The sequence below is a fragment of the Lepidochelys kempii genome, chromosome 7, assembly GCF_965140285.1.
Source record: "Lepidochelys kempii isolate rLepKem1 chromosome 7, rLepKem1.hap1, whole genome shotgun sequence".
NCBI classification, from domain to species: domain Eukaryota; kingdom Metazoa; phylum Chordata; order Testudines; family Cheloniidae; genus Lepidochelys; species Lepidochelys kempii.
The window spans coordinates 40,114,046-40,139,691 of record NC_136386.1 but is presented as its reverse complement, the minus strand read 5'-3'; the positions used below and the strand labels follow the sequence as shown (position 1 = coordinate 40,139,691).

Here is a 25,646-nt window from a genome sequence, read left to right as displayed (position 1 = left end):
ACAGATACAAATTCTGGTGCATAAAGATCTCAGGTAACTTCACGTTCAACTTTTGGGATTGCTTGTTCTGAACCAAGTACTGAACACGCATCTGATCTCCTGTAACAAATATAATAGGCTCTGAGATTCCCCCATAACCGACTGACCTGCATTATGTGAGACATTTCAGAATGTGATGGCACCAGAGTAAATACAGCACTTGCAGGTTGTGCTTCTATAATTTAAAAAATGAAAATATAAGGAATTGCCTTCTGGCAATCGAACATGGATTGCTGTGGATACCAGTAAGATGAGCAAGTGAATCAGGACCCAGCTTTGGATGTAGACTGCTCTGGGGTCCTTTCAAAATATCTACTTGTGTGGCCCTAGGTATACATCTTTCAGTAAATGATGCAAAGTGGGAAACAACTGGTTCTAAGATTTTGGCACAGTACAGAAGTGTGGGGAGCTAGTTGTAGAATGGGGAGGTGGGAAATAAAATTATCAGAGTATCTTCTTGTTCAATCTCTTTCCATTTTGTGTTGCTCCTTTTTTTTTTAACTCTCCTCTCTCTGCTACAATCACACAAATCTATTATCCAGCAGCCTGAATGACTCCTTTGTATATCTGTTACTCCTTTTTATACTAAATCAACAGAATTGGTATCGAAATAATTTTCTGTGAGTGTTTGACTTTTAGGAGAATATAAAACAGATCATGACTAAAGAACATTTTGTGCCAAGCCATGGCACACATTAGAGTTTTGATGTCTTTTTCCAAATGAGTTACCAAAGATACCAAGGCTGGACATCCAAGGATTTACTATTTTATATTTTTTGTTTGAAAGTCAAAAACAATAACTCAGAGAAATATGTAGCAATGGGACAACTTCTTTTACCAAACCTAGAATCCATACAGAAATCCTGGATTTCTGACTGTGGGCAGAAGTTGGAACTCTGGAGGTACAAGTGTCCTTTATCTCTTGCAGAATGTGAGTGAGGAGGTCCTGGGGTGGTGGTGATCACTTATTATTTTATTTACTTGGTAGTCCCAGAAGCAAAAGGAGAACTAACTTTCAAACAAGAGTCTTTTTCTCCATAGTAAGAGTTTCCCTACTGTTAAAAATACACATTTGGCCAGATTTTCAGCAAATATAAGCCATTTTACAACAGGTGAGGAAATGGTTCCTATTTTAAAAATCAAATGGGTATTATAAAATAATGTTTTAAATTAAGGAGAAAATATTTAATGAAACTTGAAATAATCCTGTGTACCTCAAAACCTAAAAAAAGAAAAATGCTAGAGGTTTCTACACCGAGATGTTCCTATCTCTTGAAATAGATACTTTATTTTTTACCTTGAATGTTTGAGTCTTGTCTCTCATATGAATGTAAAATAGCTTAAAAATACAGAATATGTGATTTTAAACCTGGATGAGCTGGGAATAAAATAATGTAGTAGATGTTGGAGATAAAATTGCTTCCTGACAGCTTCTGCTATGAAGTAGTATACAGATTTGATGCCATTCACTATAGTGCTTCATGTTTCACATAAGTTTCTGAATGCAGCTCAGAAACTTTCTTTAGTCCCTTCATTCTAATGCAACCCAAACACTTCCTGAGCAAGCCATTAGGCAGCAGCCAAATTTTGTTTCAATCAGATGGACACGTAGATGGGTTGTTTTTGTGTCTGGCCAGTGTTCTGACTGGTAAACAGAAAAGAGGACTTAGAACTTCAGGATGCATTTAGCAAAGTAGCAGTGAAGCAAGGGATTAAGAAATAATGTGTACAAAGAGCTACGTACACACAAGGGCTATGTGAACAGCACAGCACCATGGAGAAGCCAACCCAGAGGGGCCAACGGGTGCCTTGCCTTAAGGCTGTCACAGCAGTCCCCCTGAGCTCAGCCATTGCAACACAATCACAGACTCACATTACAGGTCAGTGTTACAAACCCGTGTGACTGCCAGTCTGTGGTAAAATTGTCCTGAGGAGCCACCTTTGTTGCAATTCAAAAACAAAACTGTTTAACAACACAGAGGCAGACTGGTCTAGTTTGCTTGACCTTGCATGGGAGTTCTACCGGGCGATTGTGTGTTGTGTGAAGCACCCTATTACTCTTTTGTGTTGGCTACCCAGAGATTTGGGTTGGAGAGCAGCATCTACTACATCTCCTCCTATTCCTCCCCCTGCCATATACACAAAAGTACTTAATTCATGGAGGATAGGTCCAACACCTTGGTCATGTATGCAACCACATGCTCTGGGTCTCCCTAAACCTCTGACTGCAAGAAGCTGGGACTGGATGACAGGGGACGCATCACTCAATAATTGCCCTGTTCTGTTCATTCCCTCTGAAGTACCTGGCACTGACCACTGTTGGAAGACCGGATACTGGGCTAGGTAGACAATTAGCTATTCTTATGTCCTTATATACACTGCAGCCGGAGATGTAATTTCCAGCTTGGGTAGACGAACACATGCTGGCTTTGCTCAAGCTAGAGTTCTAAAAATAGCAGTGTAGCTATGGCTACACTAGTGGTGGCTCAGGCTAGCCACAAGAGTACAATGTCAGCCTAGATCCCAGGTACATACTCAGGCAGCTAGCCTGAGCCACTGCCCGTGCCCCTGTGGCCACATTGCCATTTTCAGCATGCTGGCTCAATCAAAGCTTGTGCATGTACATCTACGCGAGCTGGAAACTGCACTGCCAGATGCAGTATTGATGTACTCAAAGGGGTGGGAGTGGGTGGACCCTTGGCTCTGGCAGTCCAATGTGCTGGCTAGCCTCACTGTATAGACCTGGTGCAGTATATTTCCCACAAAGAGGAGGGTAACAATGCCCTTCTCCTTATTGAAGTCTCCTGGCAAAGCCTGATTGAGCCCTTAAGCCAGGAGTAATCAATAGGCAGACTGTGGGCCAAATCCAGACTCTCAGATGCCTTTGAACAGATTATGAAATCTTTTTATTTACTTACTATTATCATGTTTATTATTATTTTGTATTATTTTCTCTAGAGTCTGGATTGTGACTATACCTTAACCAAGAAATTTGGACCTTGACAAAAGAATAATTGATTTACCCCGCCTTAAGCTCTTAATAACATGTATGCAGATTAAAAATAGAAATATATTTATAATTACAAATGCATTTAAATCAAAATATCTGAAACCAGTTACACCTACTTATTAGTATTGTTACCCCTTTTCAATCGGAGCAACTGTTCAAAGCCCTGGGGATGTTCCAGTTGAAAGTAGAAATTGAGGGAATCTGGTATTTGATTTGATGCCATCTTCTTCATTTACAAGGAATGTACCACCAAGTCTGGTGTCTCTGAATGCAGAAGGAACCAAGAACAGAAACAGCCGTTTCTTTGCTTACAGCCCCCAATCCTCTTTAGGCAGCAACAGACCCGAAAGCTCTCTTGTTAGCTTTTTCCAGGGTGACAGTGCTTACATGCTCCCACTTGGTGTTTTTGCTTCTCCTTCTCTTTCCATTCTTGTCTGTCCTCAGTTTTGCCTCTCCTCCCCCACCCCCTACCTACGAAAACTATATATTCAGCCTGGGTGGGTTCACGCACACTTTTTGTCTTAGGTAGGGGCTTAGGCTTACAGTTATGTTGATTGAAGGGCAAGTTCACACCCATTATTCTCAGTGAGGGATTTAACTCAGCCCATAACAAGCTTTCACTTAGTGCATAACAGTATCAGCCTAGGACCTGATCCCGCAAGCATTTATGCACAGGAATAACTTACTGTGGTAGGAGGTCTCATTGAAACACACTATTAAAATAAAGCCAAAGGATAATAAAACAGTGCTGCTTCCAGAGAGAGAACAGCAGTTAAAACAATCCCCATTGGGTTAAACCTAGTTCCTCTGATTGTATATATGGTCCTTGGCTTTCAGCAATATAGAACATACATACCTTAGTTAAGGATGCCTTACTGTGGTGTTGAAGCAGGTGTAACTTGTAAGCTCAGCAAGCTGACAATACAAGAATCTTACAGACCTCTTTGAAGAAGCAAAGTATATAAGGTCTGTTGAGAATATGTGTTAGAGATAGCAGGCCTGGAGACATGTAGAACTTAAAATACCACTGGATATAAGACATTACATGAAAACAGTAGCTAAATACTTCTTGTACTTTATTTTTTAAAACAGGAATCTTAAATGTAAAAACCTAGTATTCTGAAATATTGAAATTCAGGAATCTTGTATTTATTCTTCACACTGACAGTATATTTTTTCCATTCTTGCTGCCCTTGTAAAATAGAAACATTAATATATTGTTCTCATAGTTAATAGATGCTCTACATGCAATGTGCACTAGTTAAGTTGTCACATTTTTGGCACAACTTAAATTTTTGTTTTGTACTGACATTTGAGTACTTGTTTTCTTCACCTTAATGCTGCATTAATGCTAATTTATTTGCATTTTTTTGCATTGGAAGATTGAGATAAGTCATTTACATTTGCAGCATTCATTATATCTACCACAAATAACTAGATTTTAAAAAAATAAGACATTGCAGTACTATAAATTTCTAACTTAGGGATAGGTTCCAACATCGGATGAATAAAATTTCTTCTCTCGTTTTTAATTGTGCTACTCTTTACATCCAATGTAGATTTGAGGTTGATGTGACTGGATATGTTAACTTTTTTTTGGGAGGGGGGGGAGAGGTTCTAACTGATGCATATTTTATGTCCTGCTGTTCAGTGACATTTACAGAATGTAAGAGACAAGAAGTCCTTGAAAACACCTGGGGCATAATGGCAGCATTCTTTTATGAATACCTGGAGACCAAGAGTTTAGAATCCTCTTGGCCTTCTATACACTGGGTTTAGTAACATTTAAGACTTTTGACACTATACTGCACATTTTTTGAATGGTGAGAGAGACATTCAGGCTGTGACATCTTTGATGCTTGGCTCTATGAACAGACCCAATTAATGCACAAGAGTGAAATTCTCTCCTCTGCAGAGGGTCACCATGTGGTTTATTCTTCACTTAAGTCCTCAAAATATGGCCCTCTACAGGGTTTGAATTTCACCCCCCAGTGAAATGACAATCAACCTCCCAAGGCTAATCTGGGTTTGGATTTGAAATAATACATGCTCACAAGCATGTGACTCAGGTCCCCAGAGTACTTCCATCCTGGGCTCATGGAACCTTAGCACACACAGAGGTCATTTCACTTTGGATGGAAAGATAAAAGCAGTGATGGATATGGAGCCATTGTAGTGTCTCCAAAATTAAAGTTGTGAAACCGTTTCCTTTCTCAGCCTGATCTTGAAGCCCCCTTCAACTTTGTTACAGTTCACTTTGGTCTGAAATTTTGTATGCTTGGTTTTATGCCAGAAGAGATGAATCTGGGGAATATATGAGGTTAATCAATGACCTTCCTCTTCCTGCTTTAATCATGGAATCAGTCTATATTTGACTGCATCCCATGTGCAAGTTAGAGTGGCCTTAAAACTGCTCTAACTTGAACCTGCTTTCAATGGCCATAGTTAAGCTTCTGGCCACTATGGCCTATTACAATATGCAAAGCTGCAGTCTGTGCCTAACACAACAGAACTTTTAAATTTCAAAGTCACCATTACAGAGTTTAGAAGTTATAAAGATCTAAAACTCTGGATTGACTGTGAAACTGGCTGTAAACTCTGTCGTAGTCGGTGTGAAGTTTCTAAGCCCCATATCAGTTAACTCCAGACTTTCCAGGCTTCTAAACTCTGAAACATCTTCTGTGCAGTTACTAAACTTTGGAATAAGTGCTAATGAGTTCAGAAACTCCAGACTAATCATTCTAGAGCCAATCTTAATATATTACAGTATGAATAACAGGTTTGGCTTAAGAACCTGAAGTGAAGTCCTTGCCAGTGATTTCAATGGGGTCAGGATTTCACCCTTGATTTTCAGATACTGACGCTATATGATGATAACCAGGCAGGTGCGTAGCAGGGATTGTTGAAATCATTAATATTCATTGTTTATTTAGACCTTAAAAAATCCCTTGAGATTGTGCACACAGCTAGTCTATGTGACTCACCTGGTCCCGTCACTGCTATCCTTGTCTTCCTTCTCTTCTCTCTCCATCTTATGTTACATGTGCTTTTTGTGTTTTAACCTAGACTGTGAGCTCTCCAGTGAAGGGACTGATTCTTACTTTGTCTTGCTGCATTGCCCAGTGCAATGGTGTCCTCTGATTGGCACGTCCTGGCAGTACTGTAATCAACGTGATTAAATAATTATACTAATGATAAATCAGTGGGAACAGCAGGTGCTCAGCACCTCTGCAAATCAAGCCTTTAAAAGAGAAATAAGGAGGACCTGCTTCTTCCTCCAAAGGAAACCCTTTACTGATGAGAAGAAAACACTTCAGGTAAAATTTTCAAAGTCATTAAGTAACTTGAGGGAATGTTTTTTCAAAGGCACAAGTGAGGCACCTAATGCTCTTTGAAAGTCAAAGGGAGATAGTCACCTAATTGCCATTTGTACCTTTGAAAAGTTCCCCCTTAGGCACTTAAGTGCCTAAGCCACATAGGCTCCTAAATCCCACTGAAAACTTTACCCTTATGGCCCAAATCTGCAAACCCTCCACTTATAGATATTTATAGATATTATTAGGAGAGGTCTGTGTGCTGAGAAGCTCCAGGACTGGCCCCAAAATGATGCACTGGGTGAAAACTGCAAGTACAAAACTACACTGGGTCCTGTAATATGCTAAATAAATAGATAAATTCTGGCTGTCACCTCAGGTCAATTAAATTCTTCTTCTCAATAGGTCTTTTCCCCTCCTTTAAACATAATTTATGTTTAACATCTGTAATTGGTGATGACACTGACTTTACAGTGTAAAATTTATGGACACTAAACTTACATTAATAAATCCTGGTGCTGATTAATAACTTTTACTTATAATTGTACCACTGCTTTTCTTCTAATTCATTTACATGGATACTGTTACACTATAAATACCTCTCCATTGCCCCTTCATTGGATAAGTAACAAGTATGACATCTGGTAATGAATCCTATTGATGCCAGGATTCATCTTTGCTTCATGACTTTGCTAGCTTAAACACAGTTCTAATCAGGGTGCAGAAGTAGCTCTTCTAGCTATAAAACATTCACAAAAAGTAATCTGCCAAGCTGAAATTAGGACTTCCAATGGAGTCTTTTAAAAATTGATACCCAGGACATTGTACCTACCATAAATCATCAGAATGACAATTCTTAACCCCAGTTAAACCATCTTCCTTCCTTCCAAGCCAATGGGCTAAATTCATCCTTGGTATAGGCTCTCCTGAACCCAATGGAATTACACCAGGGCTGAACATTAGACAACATGCACAAATAGAGCCCTGGGGCATTTGCCATTATCTGTCCCTTGGGTGACATTCCTAACCTTGCACCTTTTATGTTATTTACTGCAAAAGTCTACCTATTCTCTGACTTGCCTTTTCTCAATGTCCCCCTAGATTTATTTATCTTTAACTTTCCTCTGCAATGTTGATTTCTCTTGCGAAAAATAAAAAAAAAAATTGGAAATGACTTTCTTTTGGTATCACAGACCATTTCCAGGGATGATTAGACCTCTGTAATTCTAAGTGTTAGGTCCAGATTTTTAATGGCATTTAGGCATTGCTGGGCTCAGCATTGCAATGCCTAAGGCTTATTTTCAAAAGGGATTTAGGCACTTAGGAGCCTAAATCCCACTGACATCAGGAACAATTCCAGCGTTGCTATGCATAGGACCTTTTCTACATGGGAATGGTATACTGGACATATTCTACAATGTTCTGAATAATAATCATGTGCTTTCTGACAATTCAGAGTTCAAACCATTAACAGGAGTTTCTGAGAGGTTTTTTCCCCCCATAAAATTTTGCCAGCAAATTTGTTTGTTGTGACTCACCTGACAATCAAGTAGACACCATCCATTGCTGGACAGCGAGGACAGCAAATTGGGCATGTATTTCTTCTCTTATCTTCCCGCCACACTCATCAGTAGTTGGTTTTTGAAATATGTGCCAGCAAAGTAGGCATCTGTACCTGCTGCTTTTTATTCTACTAGCAGCTCAGAGCTTTGTAAACTGAAGGATAATCTGTGTTGTTTGCAACAATGTACTTTAATTATTGATTTTCCTTTTTAGCTTTAACTTGATATGGGGAAAAATAGCTGTCCAACCAACAGCAAATTATACATGTTTCTGGTATTCTTATTCGTGATCCACTTTAGAAATGTATCTTCTTCTTTCAGCTCTCCAACTGATCTCAGCAGAGTCGAAATTAGTAAGTAGCAGCTAGTGCCTCCATCCCCTATACATCACATGCTGCTACATGTTAAAAGTGTTTGAAATATGATAGACACAAAGAAGTTCACACCTGAGGCTGTACACACAATGATATTTTTAGCGAGGACGACACATTGTAAAATTCCAGCATGCTCTCTTGTTTATCACCCAAAACACAGTGATGTTGCTATTGTAGGGCATAGGAGGGTGAACCATTACAGCAGAATAATGTAGTCATTTTGTTCTGTTTTTTTAATAAAATTCAACTCATGTTTTTTGAGGTCTATTAGCTAAAGTGCTTGTTATTCCTTGCATCACTGAATATAAATTTACAGGTATTGAAGCAGTGCTGAGTCAACTGTTAAGAAAATGTTTTAATAAAGGGAGTTTGTGATCCAGTACTAAAGTAACTTTAAAAATCTGAACATGGGGAATATAGTTAAATTTAGTCAACACAACTATAAAAAAACAAACAAACAAAAAAGAAAACCCAAACCCCTCTTCCATACTTTTCATTAGCAGTATACAGGAGTGAAATTTGGCAGAAGCATCCACAATATCACATTCCCTTCTCTGCTGGAATCTTATTGAAGGCAATTAATTCTTAATTAGCAATGCTCCAAGAGACACCAGAAGAAAGGCCTATTTGCGGACTTGTTCTGAGGTGTCATCTGTAATGTATATAAAGGAGCTGATGCAGTAGCAGCATGTCTGTTTAGGCACATCAGGCCAGCTTGCATTCTGTAGGAATTTAGCATTCATCAGTGTAATGAATACCAGCAGTATCCTAGAGTGATAAAAACCAATCCCATTAAAGATGGACTAGGTATTTCTGAATGTATTAGCACTACAGTGCCTCACCTTTTCTTCCAACCACTGCCACTTCAGCATCGAATGCTTCTTCTCCAGCATGGCCAAAACTGAAGCATTTCCACCAAAAATGGTTTGACTTTAGTCACAAGGATTGCATAAACAGAGTGATTAACAAACATTTAGAGGACAAAATTACTGCCACAGACTGAAGAACTAGTGCCTTTACTGTGTGTGTGTGGGGGGGGTGGAATTCAGATGTATGTATGTATGTATGTATCAGAAATGCTAGTTGAGGAGTTAATCATATTGCCACAGATTACTGATAGAAAGCTATGGTTTCTGAGTAGTATTTAAATAGCAGAACCTCTATGGTAGCAACTTTCTCTAGGTGTCTTTTGGTTTTTTGAGTGGAAGTATGCCAGAATGCATCCTGTCTCCTGAGTATCAACTACATTGCTATGCATAACGAGGAGGCAGAATGGTCTAGATCAGTGGTTCCCAAACTTTGACAACCCGCGAACCCCTCTCACTAAGATGTCAAGTCTCGTGAACCCCCTCCTAAAAATGAATATTTCCAGGGATTTTCTCCTTTACCTGAGTATAAATTAGAAAAGCAGTGATCTTGGAAATATAAAATTGTTTTTTATGATGTGCTGATTACTATGTATTAATTATTATTTATCATGACAGTATCTTTATTACATTATGAAAACAGCAACACTCTTCCGAGATCTCACTTCCGTCGCTTGTATCACTTTGAATAAGCCTGTTATATGACAAGGCTCCTAGGTTTCATCAAGGAGTATCCGATGTGAAACAGCATGCAGGGATTTAAAAAGCCAACTTAAATCAAGAATTCCTCCTACACAAGCATTCAGGTCTTGAGCAGTCCAGGCAAACCACACACATTACAACGAAGCTTAAACTTGTTCTTCATCATCACTGTGAAAACAACAAAAAATATCTACCTCCCTTTGCATTTCTTATAAGGAGTCTTGAAGTTTAAATCTCTGCAGTGTGATAGATATGCTGGCTTTGATCTGCTTAGCTCTTGGAAGTCCAGGGGCTCTGGGCTGCTGGCCCCGGGGTCCCTAGGGACAGCTCTGTCCGCCATTAGGGAATTTTTTCCCAAGAACCTCCTCTAACATTTCACGAACCCCAGTTTGGGAACCACTGGTCTAGACTCAGGTCGGCGGGTTCTCTTCCCAGCACTGCCACCAAGCTGCTCTATGATGTCAGGCACTTCTCTGTGCTTCTGTCTGTCCTCCCAACCTTTCTTTATTTAGACTCTATGCATGGGGGGGGGAGGGGGACAAAGAGACTGTCTCTTATGATGTATTTGTACCGTTCCTAGGACAGTGGTTGAGGGAATTCATATTCAAGACTCAGGCGTGATCCTTTGTGTCTGGGCGGGGAGTGCTGGATAGGCACTTAGCTCCTGGGGTAGAAGGAGGGAGATCCTCACATTGTTGTGTAGCACCATTCTGGTGAACTTTGGTCTGGTGATATTAAATGATGAAAAGGGTTATGTCCAGCTCTTTTTCACTGGACTTGGTGTGTTGATCAGACTTGATGTATTCGAAGATTTGCTGTCTGAAAATTGTGTCCTGCTGGACATTACGCCTTTGATCCCAAATCATATACAAAGTAATACAATACTGGGGTGACGTATTACTGCCACTTTAATTAGGAGTTAACTGTTATGCTATCACCCAGTGGATCAAGAACTGGAATGGGAGACAGAAAAACTGGGTTCTGTTCCAAGTTTTGCCATTCACTTACTGTGTGACCTTGAATATGTCACTTAATCCCCCCTGTGTCTTGGTTTACCCAGCTAGAAAAATGAGGATGATAATTACCCATCTTGGTAAACCCCTTTAAGGTATATGCATAATCAATACTATATCAGGGCTAGTAATTAATGTTAGATACAGCATAGTATATTAAGACTAGTTACACATTTTTAAATATTTGAAATGACATTTGAGTTTTCTAAATTTTAGGAAAAACTGATATAAAGTTCAGTGATGTTCAGAAAAATGATTGTGTTTTTGTGTGTGTGTGTGTGTATAACTACTTCTATGTTTACTTTCTTTCAATATCATTAAGTAGCTCAGGTTACAAACCAGAAGAAGATTTTTTTTTAAACTGCCAGTATTACAAACTCAACCTGAGTTATGAAAATCAGCATGAAGCCCGAGTAAATGGGCTTTGCATAGAAGAACTGCCTTCCCCTCCACACCAGGAAGAAAGGCACTGGGAACTTCAGCAGTGAGCTATGGTCCATGGGTTACTGCAGATGCTGAAGCCCACCATGTCCACTCCCCCCATTTGGAGTCAGTGGTTCCTCTGCAATGGGTTGGTACACTCACCATGCTCTAACTCTCTGCCCACATAGATCCCAATCCTATGGTGCACCAAGAATCTCTTCTGTTTCCCTGCTCCCTCCCATGCAGTAGGAAAGAGACATTGCTGTAGGATTTGGGACCTTCCATTCCTGCCGAGAGCAGCCACTGCATTCTGGCCTTCACTCTTCTGCCTTCTTGCAGCATCAGCAATGCTAAAAATTCTGAAATCTGCAGCTGGCTGAGCATATGTGCAGAGGATTTGAACTGCAGCTTTCCTCAAAGATTTATCCTTTTCCCCAGGTTGTCCAACTCTCACATGAGACCTTGTAGCAAACATTGGCTCAGTACGTTGATGCTACATAACTCTCTATCTCTGCATGGGCACTGCAAGTTCAGCCTCTGCTCTGGAGGAAAGTTTGAACAATATTGCCAGCTGGGTGCATGGGAGCTACTTTACCCTGAGCTAACCTGGGGAAATGGAAATATTGCTGCTGGGTAAAGCTCTTTGTCATGAGGATGCTCTCTCTTCCTTTGGTTCATCACTTACGGAAGGGACTCATTAGCCGATACAAAGTCAGAAGAGGTCTCTAGATACCACGCTGAAGCTCACCCTTCCTACGCAAAGCCCCCTAGGTTGGACATGGTTCAATAGTGTTTCTTTCTTTTTCCAGTTGAACCAGGCTGCACTCATATTTGGCACATCAAAACCTCCCAGCAGTAACATTTCCCCCATATGAGCACAGGGCTGGATTGTTGTTATTCCCTCGCAGCTGGACTTCTCCATTGCTGGCACCTTCTGCAGCACATGTGCCCCACCAGCTTGAACTACCATTTCCACAGGAGGCCTACCATGTGTTCTTGGCTGCCCATTGATTTTTAAGATGCCCTGTTGATTTTTGAATGGTATAGGCCCCGGCTATGCTTGAGACATCTTTCTTAAACTTGGCCTGATGCATATCTGACCCCACTTGTTGCTGAAGGTTCCCATCACTGCATCGCATCCTATGTGAGTAGGTGGCAGGGCCTTTGCTGTGGGAGGGGTCTAGAGGATAGAACCCATTTTCCCTGAAATCCATCTTTCTCTGTTCCTTTGAAAAAGCATTTTAAAATAGTGTTATGTCATGGGTGCTTTCTACTTTTGATCATAATTGCTTACTTGGATAGCTATTTCCTTCCCTCCCCACACCGCATTGCCTTTTGCCCTTTATCACCCTGTCTGTGTGGATACCCTTGACTACTGGATTTTTTTGTTGTTGATCTTTTAGAGGGTGGTCTTTTAGGTAAATGTGTTTCAGTGCTTTTCGGGCAGTGCACAGGGGCCTGCAGTGTAAGTACATTGGTTTAGTAAATCATGGGACCGATTGTGCATTACTACATCATCTAATTTTACAAACTTTCTATTGTTGGAAGATAAGGTAATGAAACTGGTTTTGCATAATGATAATAATTATAATATATTGAAATACAGAATAAAAGGCATCCCATGCTGATTTAGTACAGGCGAGGCAATTTTCTATTAATATAAGGGATGTCCCTTGTAATATGGCAATCCTACCCCACACTCTCTCTCAGTCTGCAGAGCAGGAGTCCCTGAAAAACACTGGAAAGGGCTCTCATCTTTGTAAGGAAGCAAAGGGAAGTATAAGGAACCTTGTGTGGGTTTTTTTTTTATGGTTTATTAACATTGCTTCAGTGAATTAAAATAGAAACAGCTATTCCAACATGTTAGTATTTTTAAAATTGGAAAAATGTGCCTGCTTTGTAGCACAGGATGTTACTGAGCTGCCATACACAGGAATCAGGCCTAATGCCAGGAAGAGGGGTGCTATGGAGTAAACACAGGCTCCTTTTGCCGGCTGAGGGGTCAGGCTGACATGCTAATAATGGAGTTGTATTTAGTCTTGCTCAGGTGATGTGATGGTGAAAATGAGGCAAGGCCTTGAGGGTGGAAAGTGTGAGGTAGGAAGAAAAGGGGGAATCTTTTAGGCTGTAGGAGCCCACAGGAAAACAACAAAAGATGAAACAGAGATTTTCCTGGCTTTCTAGAACTCTAGACTGAGTGTGTCTGCCATTGTGATGAATGGATTAGAGATGGGAAAGATACCTATCTACAACAATAGCTGTTAAGCCTCTGGAAATAGAGCTTTGACAATCAATTGGTGCTTAATTTAAAATGCCTGTTATCCACTGCAATGAATAAATCCTCTTATTTTCCATTGTGCCAAATTGCTTGGACACGAGTCAGACAGGTTATTGCTGTTTGTCTTAAATACAATCTGTGATGGTCTTGCCAAAGAAGCTCAATCACATTGTAGCATACACTCTGAAATTGCCTCAGACTTTTGATCCCACGTAATTTGTCAGATCAGTATCATTAATGAAATTCCGCTTCTGCTTTTCCTTACCGTTGAGTAGCCATTTACACACTAAAAGCTTGATCCTGCAAGATCTTTGCACTGGGTCTTTGGACAATTTTGCTTACACCAAGTCTAAAATGAATCTTTTAGAATTGGCTAGGGTTTTTTTTTTCAGTTATATAGTGATAATGGGATTTCACTGAAGCCAATAAGGTTGCACTGGTGTAATAGGAAGCAGAATTTGTCCCAAATAGGCCAAGTCCCTTCAATTCTAAAATTGTATGACTGACTACTAATCTGTCTCTGGAGACAGCCATGCTGACACATGAAAATCTCTCCAGACTGAAATGCTGCTCACCCTGGGACTATTCATAATGAGAATACTCCTTTGCACAGGGATAGATTGTCTCATCTCATAGATCCTGCCTAGCAGAAGTAAAAAAGTTTACAGGTAGGAGTGTGCACAGTGCAGGGCGAGGTCTCCACTCTCTTTCCTAGTAACATAGTACTGTGCAGTGTGCTAGCAATGGAGGCATGAAAGAAGCTGTGTTGCCTCCCCTCCACACCCCCACACCCCAAAAAATGTTGCAAAAATGTGTGTATCCACGGTGTACAAGGGAAGCAAAATGTAAATCTGCCTTGAGCAATTTTAAAATATGCCTTCTCCCACGTGTAAGGGCAGTGCACTGAGGTAAGAGAGATCGCCTCACGGTTCACATGAAGTGCGTGTGTGTCCAGGGTGGGGAGCAGGTGACACTATTGTCCATTGTGCACAACAGGAAGAACAGTGAGTTCCAGCTGTCACAGGACAGTCTGGGTGTGGTGTGCTCTGCTCCAGGACAGTGCTGTCTGTTTTAACTCCATGGCAAGACTCTGTGTGAATGCTGTGTTCTCTGTGGCTCTTTCCCAGCATGCTTGGGGCATGTTATACTCTCATGTATATTGTTTTAAAAATGTATGGCACGTGAGACTATGCACTGCCTTTGTCTGGGTAGGAGAAATATCTGTTCTCCACATACAGGCCTTGGCGTGGTTTCCTTGATAGTGGTAGGATGGAATTGGAACTCCTGTTTTGATGCATCATTTTAAACAATGGCCTTAAGTGAATCCACTGGCCCTTTTCCCTGTGGAGAGGAGGTTGGAAGTAACAACAGCTGTGAAGGCTGCTGCTGCCTTGATGCTCAGCTAGCAGCCATGGAGCAGAGAGCGGGCAGGAGGAATTATCCTCCTCCAGTCTTCCCCAAGGTACAGCCAGGCTATTCGGGGAGCGTCCTGGGCCCAGGATCTGCCATTGCATGAAAAATGCAGTTTTAATCTTTTTAGTGTAGATGATCATCTTGCTGCAAGCAAGCAAGATTGTAAGATAAATCAAACCTTGAACACCAGTCTCCTGTCTTATGGTACAGCTTTGTTGCGAGATTTGCTCTCATCGAGTCGGTGAGTTCAGCTGTGATTGCATGCCATGTGCAAAGCTCCTGCTGGACTTGGGCATGAATTCATGATGAGAAGAGTGAGCTGAAATTCTGGGTCAGTAGAGGAAGTGAGCTGCAACTTACATTCCAGAGACAGTTTCTTCCTCCACTCAGATGAAGTTTTCAAAAAAGGGCAGAGTGAAAAAATCAGTTAAAAAATGTGGGAAGCTTTGCACTGCAAACACAGATCTGTGCCTGTGCTACAGCATTCATGGGGGCAAGCAGTTTAACTCCCTCTTTGAACCCTGAAACTGATAGGGGACTGAACGGCTCAGGAGCTCAGGAATGGGGTACAGCACCGACCACTGTGAGGTCACCAGCTCAAATCTTAACCACTTCAGTCGTGAGCAAACACTCACAGCATCTCAGTTTTCCTGTTGCCTTCAGCGGGCACTGGTTCAGGCCACTGATGCTGACTAACCTTAGTCCAGTTCTCAGTGGAAAGCTATCCACCATAGGCAGTGGGTATCGTAGGCTGGGGGAGGCTGTGCCTCCCCAAACAGCCTAGTGTGGCCCCGCCCATGCTCCGCCCCCAAGCCAGGCTCCCTCCTGCAGTTTCCAGTGGTCTTCCCTGGCCCAATCTGTCTGGTGTCTGGTATCTGGTGCTGGGGCTATGCTGCCCGCTCGGACCGCCTGGCGCACTGGGGCTGGGGCCTTGTCCCCCTAGCTGCCTGGCGCTGGGGCCGGGAGTCATGGTGGGGTGCTCTGAGCTCCTGGTAGGTAGGAAGGGCAGAAGGGGAGGGAGAGAGGGGGTGGAGGGGGAGGGGTGATGCCTCAGGCACAAAGGGAGGGGTCGGGGGCTAGCCTCCTCCAACAGCTGGGTCACCAGCCACCCATACTGTCCACGTCATAGTTGACCCTAATTTGAACAGTGCCAATAGGGAGTTCAAGACCTGACTGGAGACTACACTGGCTTTATATCCCGGAAGGTGGCCCCTCCAGGTTAGGCACATTGGCATGGCAGGGTGGAGGAGCTTGCAGTGCATCTCTCCATGCAGTGTCCGTTCTATGGATAAATAGAAAACTTTGTTCCCTCATGCTGCAAATCTGGTATCTTACATGGGCATTGTATTCAGTAGTCCCTAGAGTGTGAGGGACAGGCGGGAGGAGAACAGAACTCATGGGCCATCATGAGTGACCAGGGGACAGCAAACAGGGGAGTTTGAGAGAGGGAGAAGGAGATCCCTCTGATGAATGAACAAGGTGTGAGTACTATTCTTGGGGTGAGTGAGTTTGTTTGGCTGTTCGTGTTTTTCTTTCTTTCAGGTTATTTCAGTTACAGAGTCAGTTGGGATTGTGTGTTGGGGGGACTGTTTGAGCCTTTGCTCCCTGGATTATCCTTGATCATCTTTGATCAGCCTCAATCAGCCTTGTGATCACCCTCCCCCATCAGGGGGTGGGGCTGACCTAGGAGAGATGGCCTTAAAAGAGAGACGCTAAGCGACCAAGGAAAGCTAGCAAAGTGGGGACCGCAAACAGGGGACTTTGGGAGGGAGTTTGTGGGAAGGAGACATAATAAAATCGCTGTGGTTAGGAAGGGCTGCATCGCCAGTGCCAATGCTGCTCCTGTCTCCTCCACCTACGCCAGTATCCAGACAGACAGCCTAACCATGGATGCTTCTACCCAGATCCTGGTGTGGATTTGCAGAGGCTGTGGCCTAGATTTCCCACTCACAGACATCCAGGCTGGCAGGCTGTGGGGATCATCCAGTGTGAAATATGCCTGCTGGTGGAATCGCTCAGGAAGCAGGTGGGAGAGCTACAGGAGAAGGTGGCTAGGCTGAGGAGCATCTGTGCCCACAAGGGAGTCCTTGAAAGCATTCATATGGAGCCAAAGCTGAAGAAGCTATCATAGGACTGCTGTCATACCACCAGGGGGAGGAGGATATGGCTTTCTCACAGGGAAGACACTGGCTGCTGGTTATTTCTGGCAGCAGGCAGTGCTCCATCCCTAGTCCCAACCTACCCACCATGGTGATGGAAAACCGATATGCTGCCCTGGCAACAAGCAATGAGGAGAAGCCATGTGCCCCCAAGGCTGGGAGGATGGCAGCCAACACTCCCAGGCGGAAACGTGGGGTAGTGGTGGTTAGTGACTCTCTTCAGAGGGGGACATAGGCACCCATCTGTCACCCTGACATGGCATCCCGGGAGGTATGCTGCTTGCCAGGAGCCCATATCCGAGACATTATGGAGGGATTGTCAAGGATCATCCAGTCTTCTGACTACTACCCCATGCTACTCATCCACGTGGGCAGTAATGATACTGTGAGGTATGACCCATACAGGGCTCTGGGAGTACAGGTGAAGGAGTTGGGAGCGCAGATGCTGTTCTCTTTGATCCTTCTAGTCAAGGGTAGGGGCCCAGGCAGAGACAGATGCATCCTGGAGGTGAATGCCTGGCTGCGAAGATGGCCAGGTGGGCTTTGGCTTCCTTGACCACCAGATGCTGTTCCAGGAGAAGGTCTGCTAAACAGAGATTGGGTCCACCTATCGAGGAAGGGGAAGAGCATATGTGGATACAGACTGGCTAACCTAGTGAGGAGGGCTTTAAACTAGGTTCGAAGGGGGCAGGTGACCAAAGCCCACAGGTAAATCAAAAACATGGAGACCTGAGAAAGGGTCAGAATCTGGGGGGGAGCATGAGCTGTTATAGCAGGGATAAGGGGGAGAGAAGACAGAACTGGGGGACGGGGGAATCAGATCAGTACCTTATATGTCTGTATATATACTAATGCAAGAAGTATGGGGAATAAGCAGGAAGAACTCAAAATGCTAGTAAATAAACACAACTGTGACATAGTTGGCATCACAGAGACTTGGTGGGATAATACACATGACTGGAATATTGGAATAGAAGGGTACAGCTTGCTCAGGAAAAAGGGAGGCGTATGTAGGGACAAAATTAGAAAGGCCAAGGCAAAGAATGAGATCAAACTAGAGATATAAAGGGTCACAAAAAACATACTACAAATACATTAGAAGCAAGAGGAAGACCAATGGCAGGATAGGCCCATTACTCAGTGGGGGCGGGGGGAAACAATAACAGGAAATGTGGAAATGGCAGAGATGCTTAATGACAACTTCAGTTTTCATCAAGAATGTTGGTGGTAATAGGATGTCTAACATGTTGAATGCCAGTGAAAATGAGGTAGGATCAGAAGCTAAAATAGGGAAAGAACAAGTTAAAAATTATTTAAACAAATTAGATGTCTTCAAGTCACCAGGGCCTGATAAAATGCATCCTAGAATATTCAAGGAGCTGACTAAGCAGATATCAGAACCGTTAGCGATTATCTTTGAAAAGTCATGGAAGATGGGAGAGATTCCAGAAGATTGGAAAAGGGCAAATATAGTGCCCATCTATAAAAAGGGAAATAAGGACAACACGGGGAATTACAGACCAGTCAGCTTAACTTCTGTACCCAGAAAGATAATGGAGCAAATAATTAAGCAATCAATTTTCAAACATATAGAAGATAATAAAGGTGATAACTAACAGTCAGCATGGATTTGTCAAGAACAAATCATGTCAAACCAACCTGATAGCTTTCTTTGACAGGGTAACAAGCCTCATAGATGTGGGGGAAGCGGTAGATGTGATATATCTTGACTTTAGTAAAGCTTTTGATACTGTCTCACATGACTTTCTCATAAACAAACTAGGGAAATGCAACCTAGATGGAGATACTATAAGGTGGGTGCACAACTGGTTGGATAAGCGTTCCCAGAGAGTAGTTATCAGTGGTTCACAGTCATGCTGGAAGGGCATAATGAGTGGGGTCCCGCAGGGATCAGTTCTGGGTCCGCTTTTGTTCAATATCTCCATCAGTGATTTAGATAATGGGATAGAGAGTACACTTATAAAGTTTGCAAACAATACCAAGCTGGGAGGGGTTACAAGTGCTTTGGAAGATAGAATTATAATTCAAAATGATCAGGACAAACTGGAGAAATGGTCAGAAGTAAATAGGATGAAATTCAATAAGGAGAAATGCAAAGTGTTCCTTCCTAAGTGGAGTAATCTGTTGCACAAATACAAAATGGGAAATGACTGCCTAGGAAGGAGTACTATGGAAAGGGATCTGGGGGTCATAGTGGATTAGAAGATAAATATGAGTCAACAGTGTAACACTGTTACAAAAAAAGCAAACATCATTCTGTATTAGCAGGAGTGTGGTAAAAGCAATTCTTCCACTCTACTCCGTGCTGATTAGGCCTCAACTGGAGTATTGTGTCCAGTTCTGGGAGCCACATTTAAGGAACGATGTGGACAAATTGGAGAAAGTCCAGAAAAGAGCAACAAAAATGATAAAGTTCTAGAAAACATGACCTATGTGGGAAGATTGAAAAAAATTGGGTTTGTTTAGTCTGGAAAAGAGAAGACTGTGATGGGACATGATAACAGCTTTCAAGTACATAAAAGGTTGATACAAGGAGAAGGGAGAAAAATTGTTGTTCTTAAACGCTGAGGATGGGACAAGAAACAACGGCCTTAAATTGCAGCAAGGGTGGTTTAGGTTGGACGTTAGGAAAAACTTCCTAACTGTCAAGGTGGTTAAGCACTGGAATAAATTGCCTAGGGTGGTTGTGGAATCTCCATCATTGGAGATTTTTAAGAGCAGGTTAGACAAACACCTGGAAGGGATGGTCTAGATAATACTTAGTCCTGCCATGAGTGCAGAGGACTGGAGTAGATGACCTCTTGAGGTCCCTCCAGTCCTACAATTCTATGATTCTTTGTTAGATTTGGGTATTAATAAAAGGTGTATTAAGAAAGATCAAAGGCAGGGGTGGGACCATTGCCCCGAGCTGGAGCACAGATTAGCAGTGATGGAAGCTGTGCCCATGAGGAATGAGTTGTGAGGAGAGATTCTGAGAAGGAACAGGACCAGCTCTGGGTAGGATGGGGTCCTAACTGGCCCTAGTGCTCCCTTCACTCAAGTAAAAAGAAAAGGAGGACTTGTGGCACCTTAGAGACTAACCAATTTATTTGAGCGTAAGCTTTCATGAGCTACAGCTCACTTCATGGGATGCCTCACCCAGGTAGTAACTGATTAATAATAAACAGCAGCTGCTGCAAGGGTTGGGGTTCTGAGCCCTTCCAGAACTGAGTTTGGCTGTGGGCTACAGCTCTTCCCACTGCTGCCAGCACCACCCCGGCTCTCCCCTGACAAGCACAGCTGGAAGCTAATGCAGTGAGCTCCCCTTCCCCTACCTGCTCACAGCTCCCTCCTCTCCCGGGCTGCTCCTTGGGGCTGGGTGCAGGCTACCTGCCTTGCCTGGAGAGCTCGGAAACACCCCCCGCCCGCCACACACAGCTAGAAAGGCGGGGGGGGGGGAGGGGTGATGGTCAGTGGCAGGGGCGGGGGAGCGAGCGGGCTGGGATGCTCCAGATGCGATGCAGGGCGGAGGAGGCGGTGGGCAGACGGCACTGGGTGGAGGCGGGTGTTATACCATCGCTCCGGGAAAGGCTGAGCAGTTGCAAATTCTCCTCCGCCGCGTGGGTAGCAGGGAGCGTCCCATCCCCTGCAGCCGGGAACCGGGCAGCAGCTGACAGAGAGAGGATAAGGCGCCCCTTACCCCTGCCCTCCTTGCATCCTGCGTCCCCTGCCTGCCTGCGCCGCCGCCGGGCGCCTGCAGCTTCTCGGCTCCAGTGCAACAGGGCGGACGGTGGCAGCCCACGGGGATCCGCTCACAGCCCAGCCGAGACCCAGCGACCCTGCCCCTCTCGCATCAGCACACGCAGAGCCCTGGGTGAGTAGTGGGGGCGCCTGCTCTTCCGGGGAGCCCAGGAACCATTCTTCCCCTTCCCCCTTGTATCTGTGTGGAGCTGGAAGGTGTATGAGGCTGCAGGTCAGATGTGCTTGGGCTGGTCTCGGTGATAGCTGAGAGGTTTGCAGAGCTGGGATCCTAGCAAGGGGAGGGATTTCTGAAAGGTGGCCGTCTGGGGGTCTTTCATTCTCCTTACTGCACCTAAACGATCCCACACCACCACCTTTTTGGGGCAGGGGGAACTTGTCTGATCTAGCAAAGTTGGCATCTCTTTTAGCACCTTCTAGCAAACCCCTGTATATTTATAGGACATGCAAAGCCAAAGATCAAATGAGGGATTTGTGAGTGGTCATTTGTTGTTTTGTGAAAGTGATTTAAAAATCCATACTTCTTTCTTATCCCTTCCCCCCCAGGCTGCACAGAGTCATGACCGCTGAAAAGACTATTCCCATAATTAATGGCAAGCCAGAAGATACTTTGGACCCTGAAGCCTCAAGTACCAACCTGGTCCACAGCAATGATAAGAAAGTGCACGAAAGAGGCCACTGGAACAATAAGGTTGAATTTGTGCTTTCTGTGGCAGGGGAGATTATTGGGTTGGGAAATGTGTGGAGATTCCCATATCTTTGCTACAAGAATGGAGGAGGTAAGATGGCATCACATGTAGATTCACAGCTCACCATAAACACATGGTAAATAAACAGTAAACAAATGCTTTGAGGTGTCTTCTTGCATTGGTTGTAAAAAATGGGTGTTTATAAGAGGAATTCAGTGCTCACGCCGCTATGGAAGCATTAAGGATTGTGTGGCTGTGTAAAATTATGGAATATTTTACTTATTTTTTTGGAAAATGTTTTGCAATTTCCTTTTGCAAGTTTTTTGCATCTAAGAAATGTCATGTTTTTGTGAAGACAGTAATGCACTTACAAAATCTTGTGAAATTAAGTGGAAACCACATTGTACAAAAATGGCCAATGTGACTCAAAACTATTTGCACCCAAATGGTCCCATTTTAGTACAAACATCTCATGAAAAAGAGACTAGTACACTACTAAAATGGGACTACATACTATATGTTTTTGTGCATGTAAACATATACACATGCTTATTCTCCCAAAAACTAAACAAAACAAGAACAAAAAAAAATCCTATTAGGAAAAGCTACAATATAAAGTAATTGTTTATTTTCCAAAACAAGGTACTTAGCAAAGTACAATTGGTTTTTGGTTTTTTTTTTCTAATGGTTTAATGGCTACATGGCCATCAAGGACTGAACTTCTAGGAGGATTGTTTTCTTATCATACCTGCATCATTGGTTTCTCCTGTGTTAAATCAGAGTCCCTTTAAATCAATTGCACCCAAGTTTGTTCACTTATTTTCTTCCCAGATAGGGTAGGAAAGGACGTTGAATTTGTTAGTTGCAGAAAGGATACTAGTCACTTTATTAATATTAGAAATAACATTAGATACATGAAGCTGTGGAAGACAATAATAGAATGTAACTTAAGGGAGAAAAGCACAAGTTCAGGTTATGCATATTTTAGGTATTATTTATAGCTTGTATGAAACACATAGGATATAATACAGTTATGAATAAACACTAAGCCTGTGATATAGCTACCAGTGGAACAAAGATTAATCAAAATAAAAAGTAGTTTAGGAATATGGTCAGCTGGATACAGACACTCTTCCAATTCAGGCCTAAAACAGTAGTAGAAGCAGATAGCTTAGGAAGAAAGCAATATGCTTGGTAGCTGATATGTACACATGCATAAAAAGACCTATTCATCAGTAGGTTTTCTCTGCCAACAATGCCAAATTTATCTCCATTGTCACTCCACTGAGTAACACCAGGGATAATCCTGACCCATTTTTGTTTGGTATATTTCTAAAGACTACTCTGCAGTATAGGTATGTTGGCTTTATAATGTGGCTTTAGTTCCTTTTATTCCTGCACTTTGGCAAAAATGAGATAAAAATAACTCTGCTGTTCTTAAGATGGTGCATGTTGATTTCTGGTAGTGCTTTTATTATATAAAGATAACAATCTGGGCATGAAATGCAGAACATATTTGATGCTGATTTGTAAGAATTGTCCCAAGGGTTTTTCTGAGAAGGTGGAAGAAAACTTTGAGATATAACATTTTGAACACACCCTTATTCCCGTGGTACCCTTTATATACTTGTTACTTACATGTGTAGTATATCTGCATATTCTAGCTAGACAAAATGTGAAATTGCCATTTTCACAAATGTTAGCTTCACATTGAAAATACTTCAGTCGTGTTTGCTGTGTAATTAGATGGAAACACATTTAAAACAAATAATAAACTCCAGCATCCTGAAGACAGAATGTAATGAAAAAATTTGACAAAATCCTGGCACCATTGATGCCAATGGCAACATTTTGTTACCTTCAGTGGGGCCAGGATTTCACCCAATCTGCTCTCAGCTCTTTGTGCAACCCCACTGAGCGTAGGTGCGATGCTGGAACTGAGATCAAAATTTGGTTTGTTTTATACATGCATCTATGTGTAAAATGCAGGTCAGGATTTGTGAAAGAGCAGTTTTAATTATCTCAGTTTGTTTATAAGCATGGGAATGTGGCTTATTGGTGATCGTTGATTGTCCAGTAAGATAAATTGCCTTTTATAATTTTAGATGTTATTGTTTAGTTGGCTGACTGATAATTTATGTGGAGAGTAGAAAGCATGGTTCTTCTTTCAGTTACACTGGTGTAAATCTCTTGAAGTCAGTGGATTCAGATCAGCATAAAACTGGTGTAAGTGAGAGGAGAATCAGTCCCAGAGAGTCAAATCTCACACTCCTGACTTAAACAGGTACTTATGTTAAAGTCATCAGGACCATGCATTCGAGTAGGCCAAGCAGGATTTGACCAGATCAGCAATTCTCAAACTGTGGAGGTTTTACTGGAGGGATCTGCAGAATTAAGTATTTGGAGAAACCATGCATTAGAGGTTGGGAGAGGCAATGGTCCCTGAAGAGACCTCTCTTTAGTTATGGGTCTGCAGACTGAAATTGCAGGTCCACATGATGCCATGCTATACTTCTGAAAAGCAAGCATACTTTGTTTTATCTCCTGTTCTAGATCCAAGTGAGTGAAACATAATTCAACATTATAATTTCCTCTGCTTTTTTTATGATTAAAACACAGAATCTCTGGTTATTTATACAACTAAAAAGTTGTCCTGAAACAAATTTCAGAAACATTGGTTGGCTGTGAAGATTCAGAAAGTAAGCACATATTATTGGAGACACAGTCTAAAAAGGCTAGTCAGTAAAGATACTTGCATTTTCAGAGAGCTGGTTCAGGGAGATGCCATTGCCACTAAAGCTCTGCAGTGTGTAGGAGAGGTGGAGTAGTGCGTGCTGTGGGTGGCAATATTTTAAAATACATACTGAATTAAAAAAGGGAATGTGACTGTGAATTTAACTTTGTCACTTTGAAATGGACCTCGTGCTGGTTTAATTATTTCATTTAGTCTTAAATGAAGCTCCAATTAAAGTATGCCAGGGTTGTATGTTCAGGAACCTCAGGCAATATGCTTTGAGACATGGATTCTGCTATTCGAACTCATGGTGAGTAGTGCCTTATTCTGCCAGTAGCCCTCCTGAAGTCAATGGGACTTTTCACAACCACTATGCCATGTGAGTAAAGGTGGCAGAAAATTAGGTCCTTTGAGCATTAGTTCACCTGGTTTGAATATAAATCGTCTGATCCATCACTGTGTTTATTAGCCATCTGTGGTATCTCTTCCTCCTCCAGATGTATTTCCTTCTTCCCTTGCTTGGGTCTAAACCTGCGGTCTTTGTGTGCTATAACTCACCCCTGGACTCATTAGCAGAGTAGTGTGCTGGATGGAGCTCTTTTTCTGTGTCTTCTCTTCTCACTTGCTCTCTTTCAAGTGAAAAAGCTTCATCTTGTTTTTAGCTACATGGGTTCTGGTCTCGATAAAATCCATGGGGATTGGACCAAATGCAACTGAGATCAGAATTTGACCTAACACAGTTATCCTTTCTCACCTCTGTTAATGTATGTTAATGTATAACCCATTCTGATAATATTTATCACTCCATTTTTGCAGGTGTTGAATGTAAATATTTTTCAATATGACTAAACATTAAAGGAGTGTTTGTTTTCAAATTTTAAATTACAGTAGTGTACTATTTCTGCTATACCTTAATCAATAAAGGAAAGAATGGTATTTACTACTGTACAACTCTTTGGCACTTACTGTACTTATATATTACATATTTTGTATTTAATTTTTCCTGTGGGAAGCTCAGAAAGTGCATGGATGCTTTGTTATTTTTCTAGTGTGTGAAGTTAAAATTTTTTAATTTCTGGTGTATATTTTCTTCTGATCAAAGGCTAAATCCTGTAAATAGTCCCATTGGTTCTCTGTCTGTCTATATGATTCTCACCATCATAGTACCCAGTGCCTCACAATTCCTAATGGATTTTATCTTCACAATTAACCTGTGAGGCAGGGAAGTATTATTCCCATTTTAAAGATGGAGGGAGAACTGAGGCACAAGGTGGATAAGTGACTTGCCCATGATCATAAAAGAAGTGTGAG

General features: G+C 42.3%; 1 protein-coding gene across 9 annotated transcripts in view; it reads left to right on the top strand.

The window, feature by feature from the left end:
- SLC6A11 (solute carrier family 6 member 11) overlaps positions 1-25,646 on the top strand; it is a 280,391-nt gene that overhangs the window by 76,655 nt on the left and 178,090 nt on the right. For 3 of the 9 annotated variants that reach the window (XM_073352318.2, XM_073352317.2, XM_073352325.2), the window contains one exon: positions 21,459-21,691. The exons of 5 other annotated variants lie outside the window; for them this stretch is intronic. In XM_073352318.2, the coding sequence (XP_073208419.2) occupies positions 21,472-21,691 (220 nt within the window). In that variant the 5' untranslated portion in view covers positions 21,459-21,471. Of the gene's footprint in view, positions 1-20,681; positions 21,028-21,458; positions 21,692-25,646 lie in introns of those variants that run through there. One more of the 9 variants, XM_073352316.2, reaches the window with a different exon arrangement.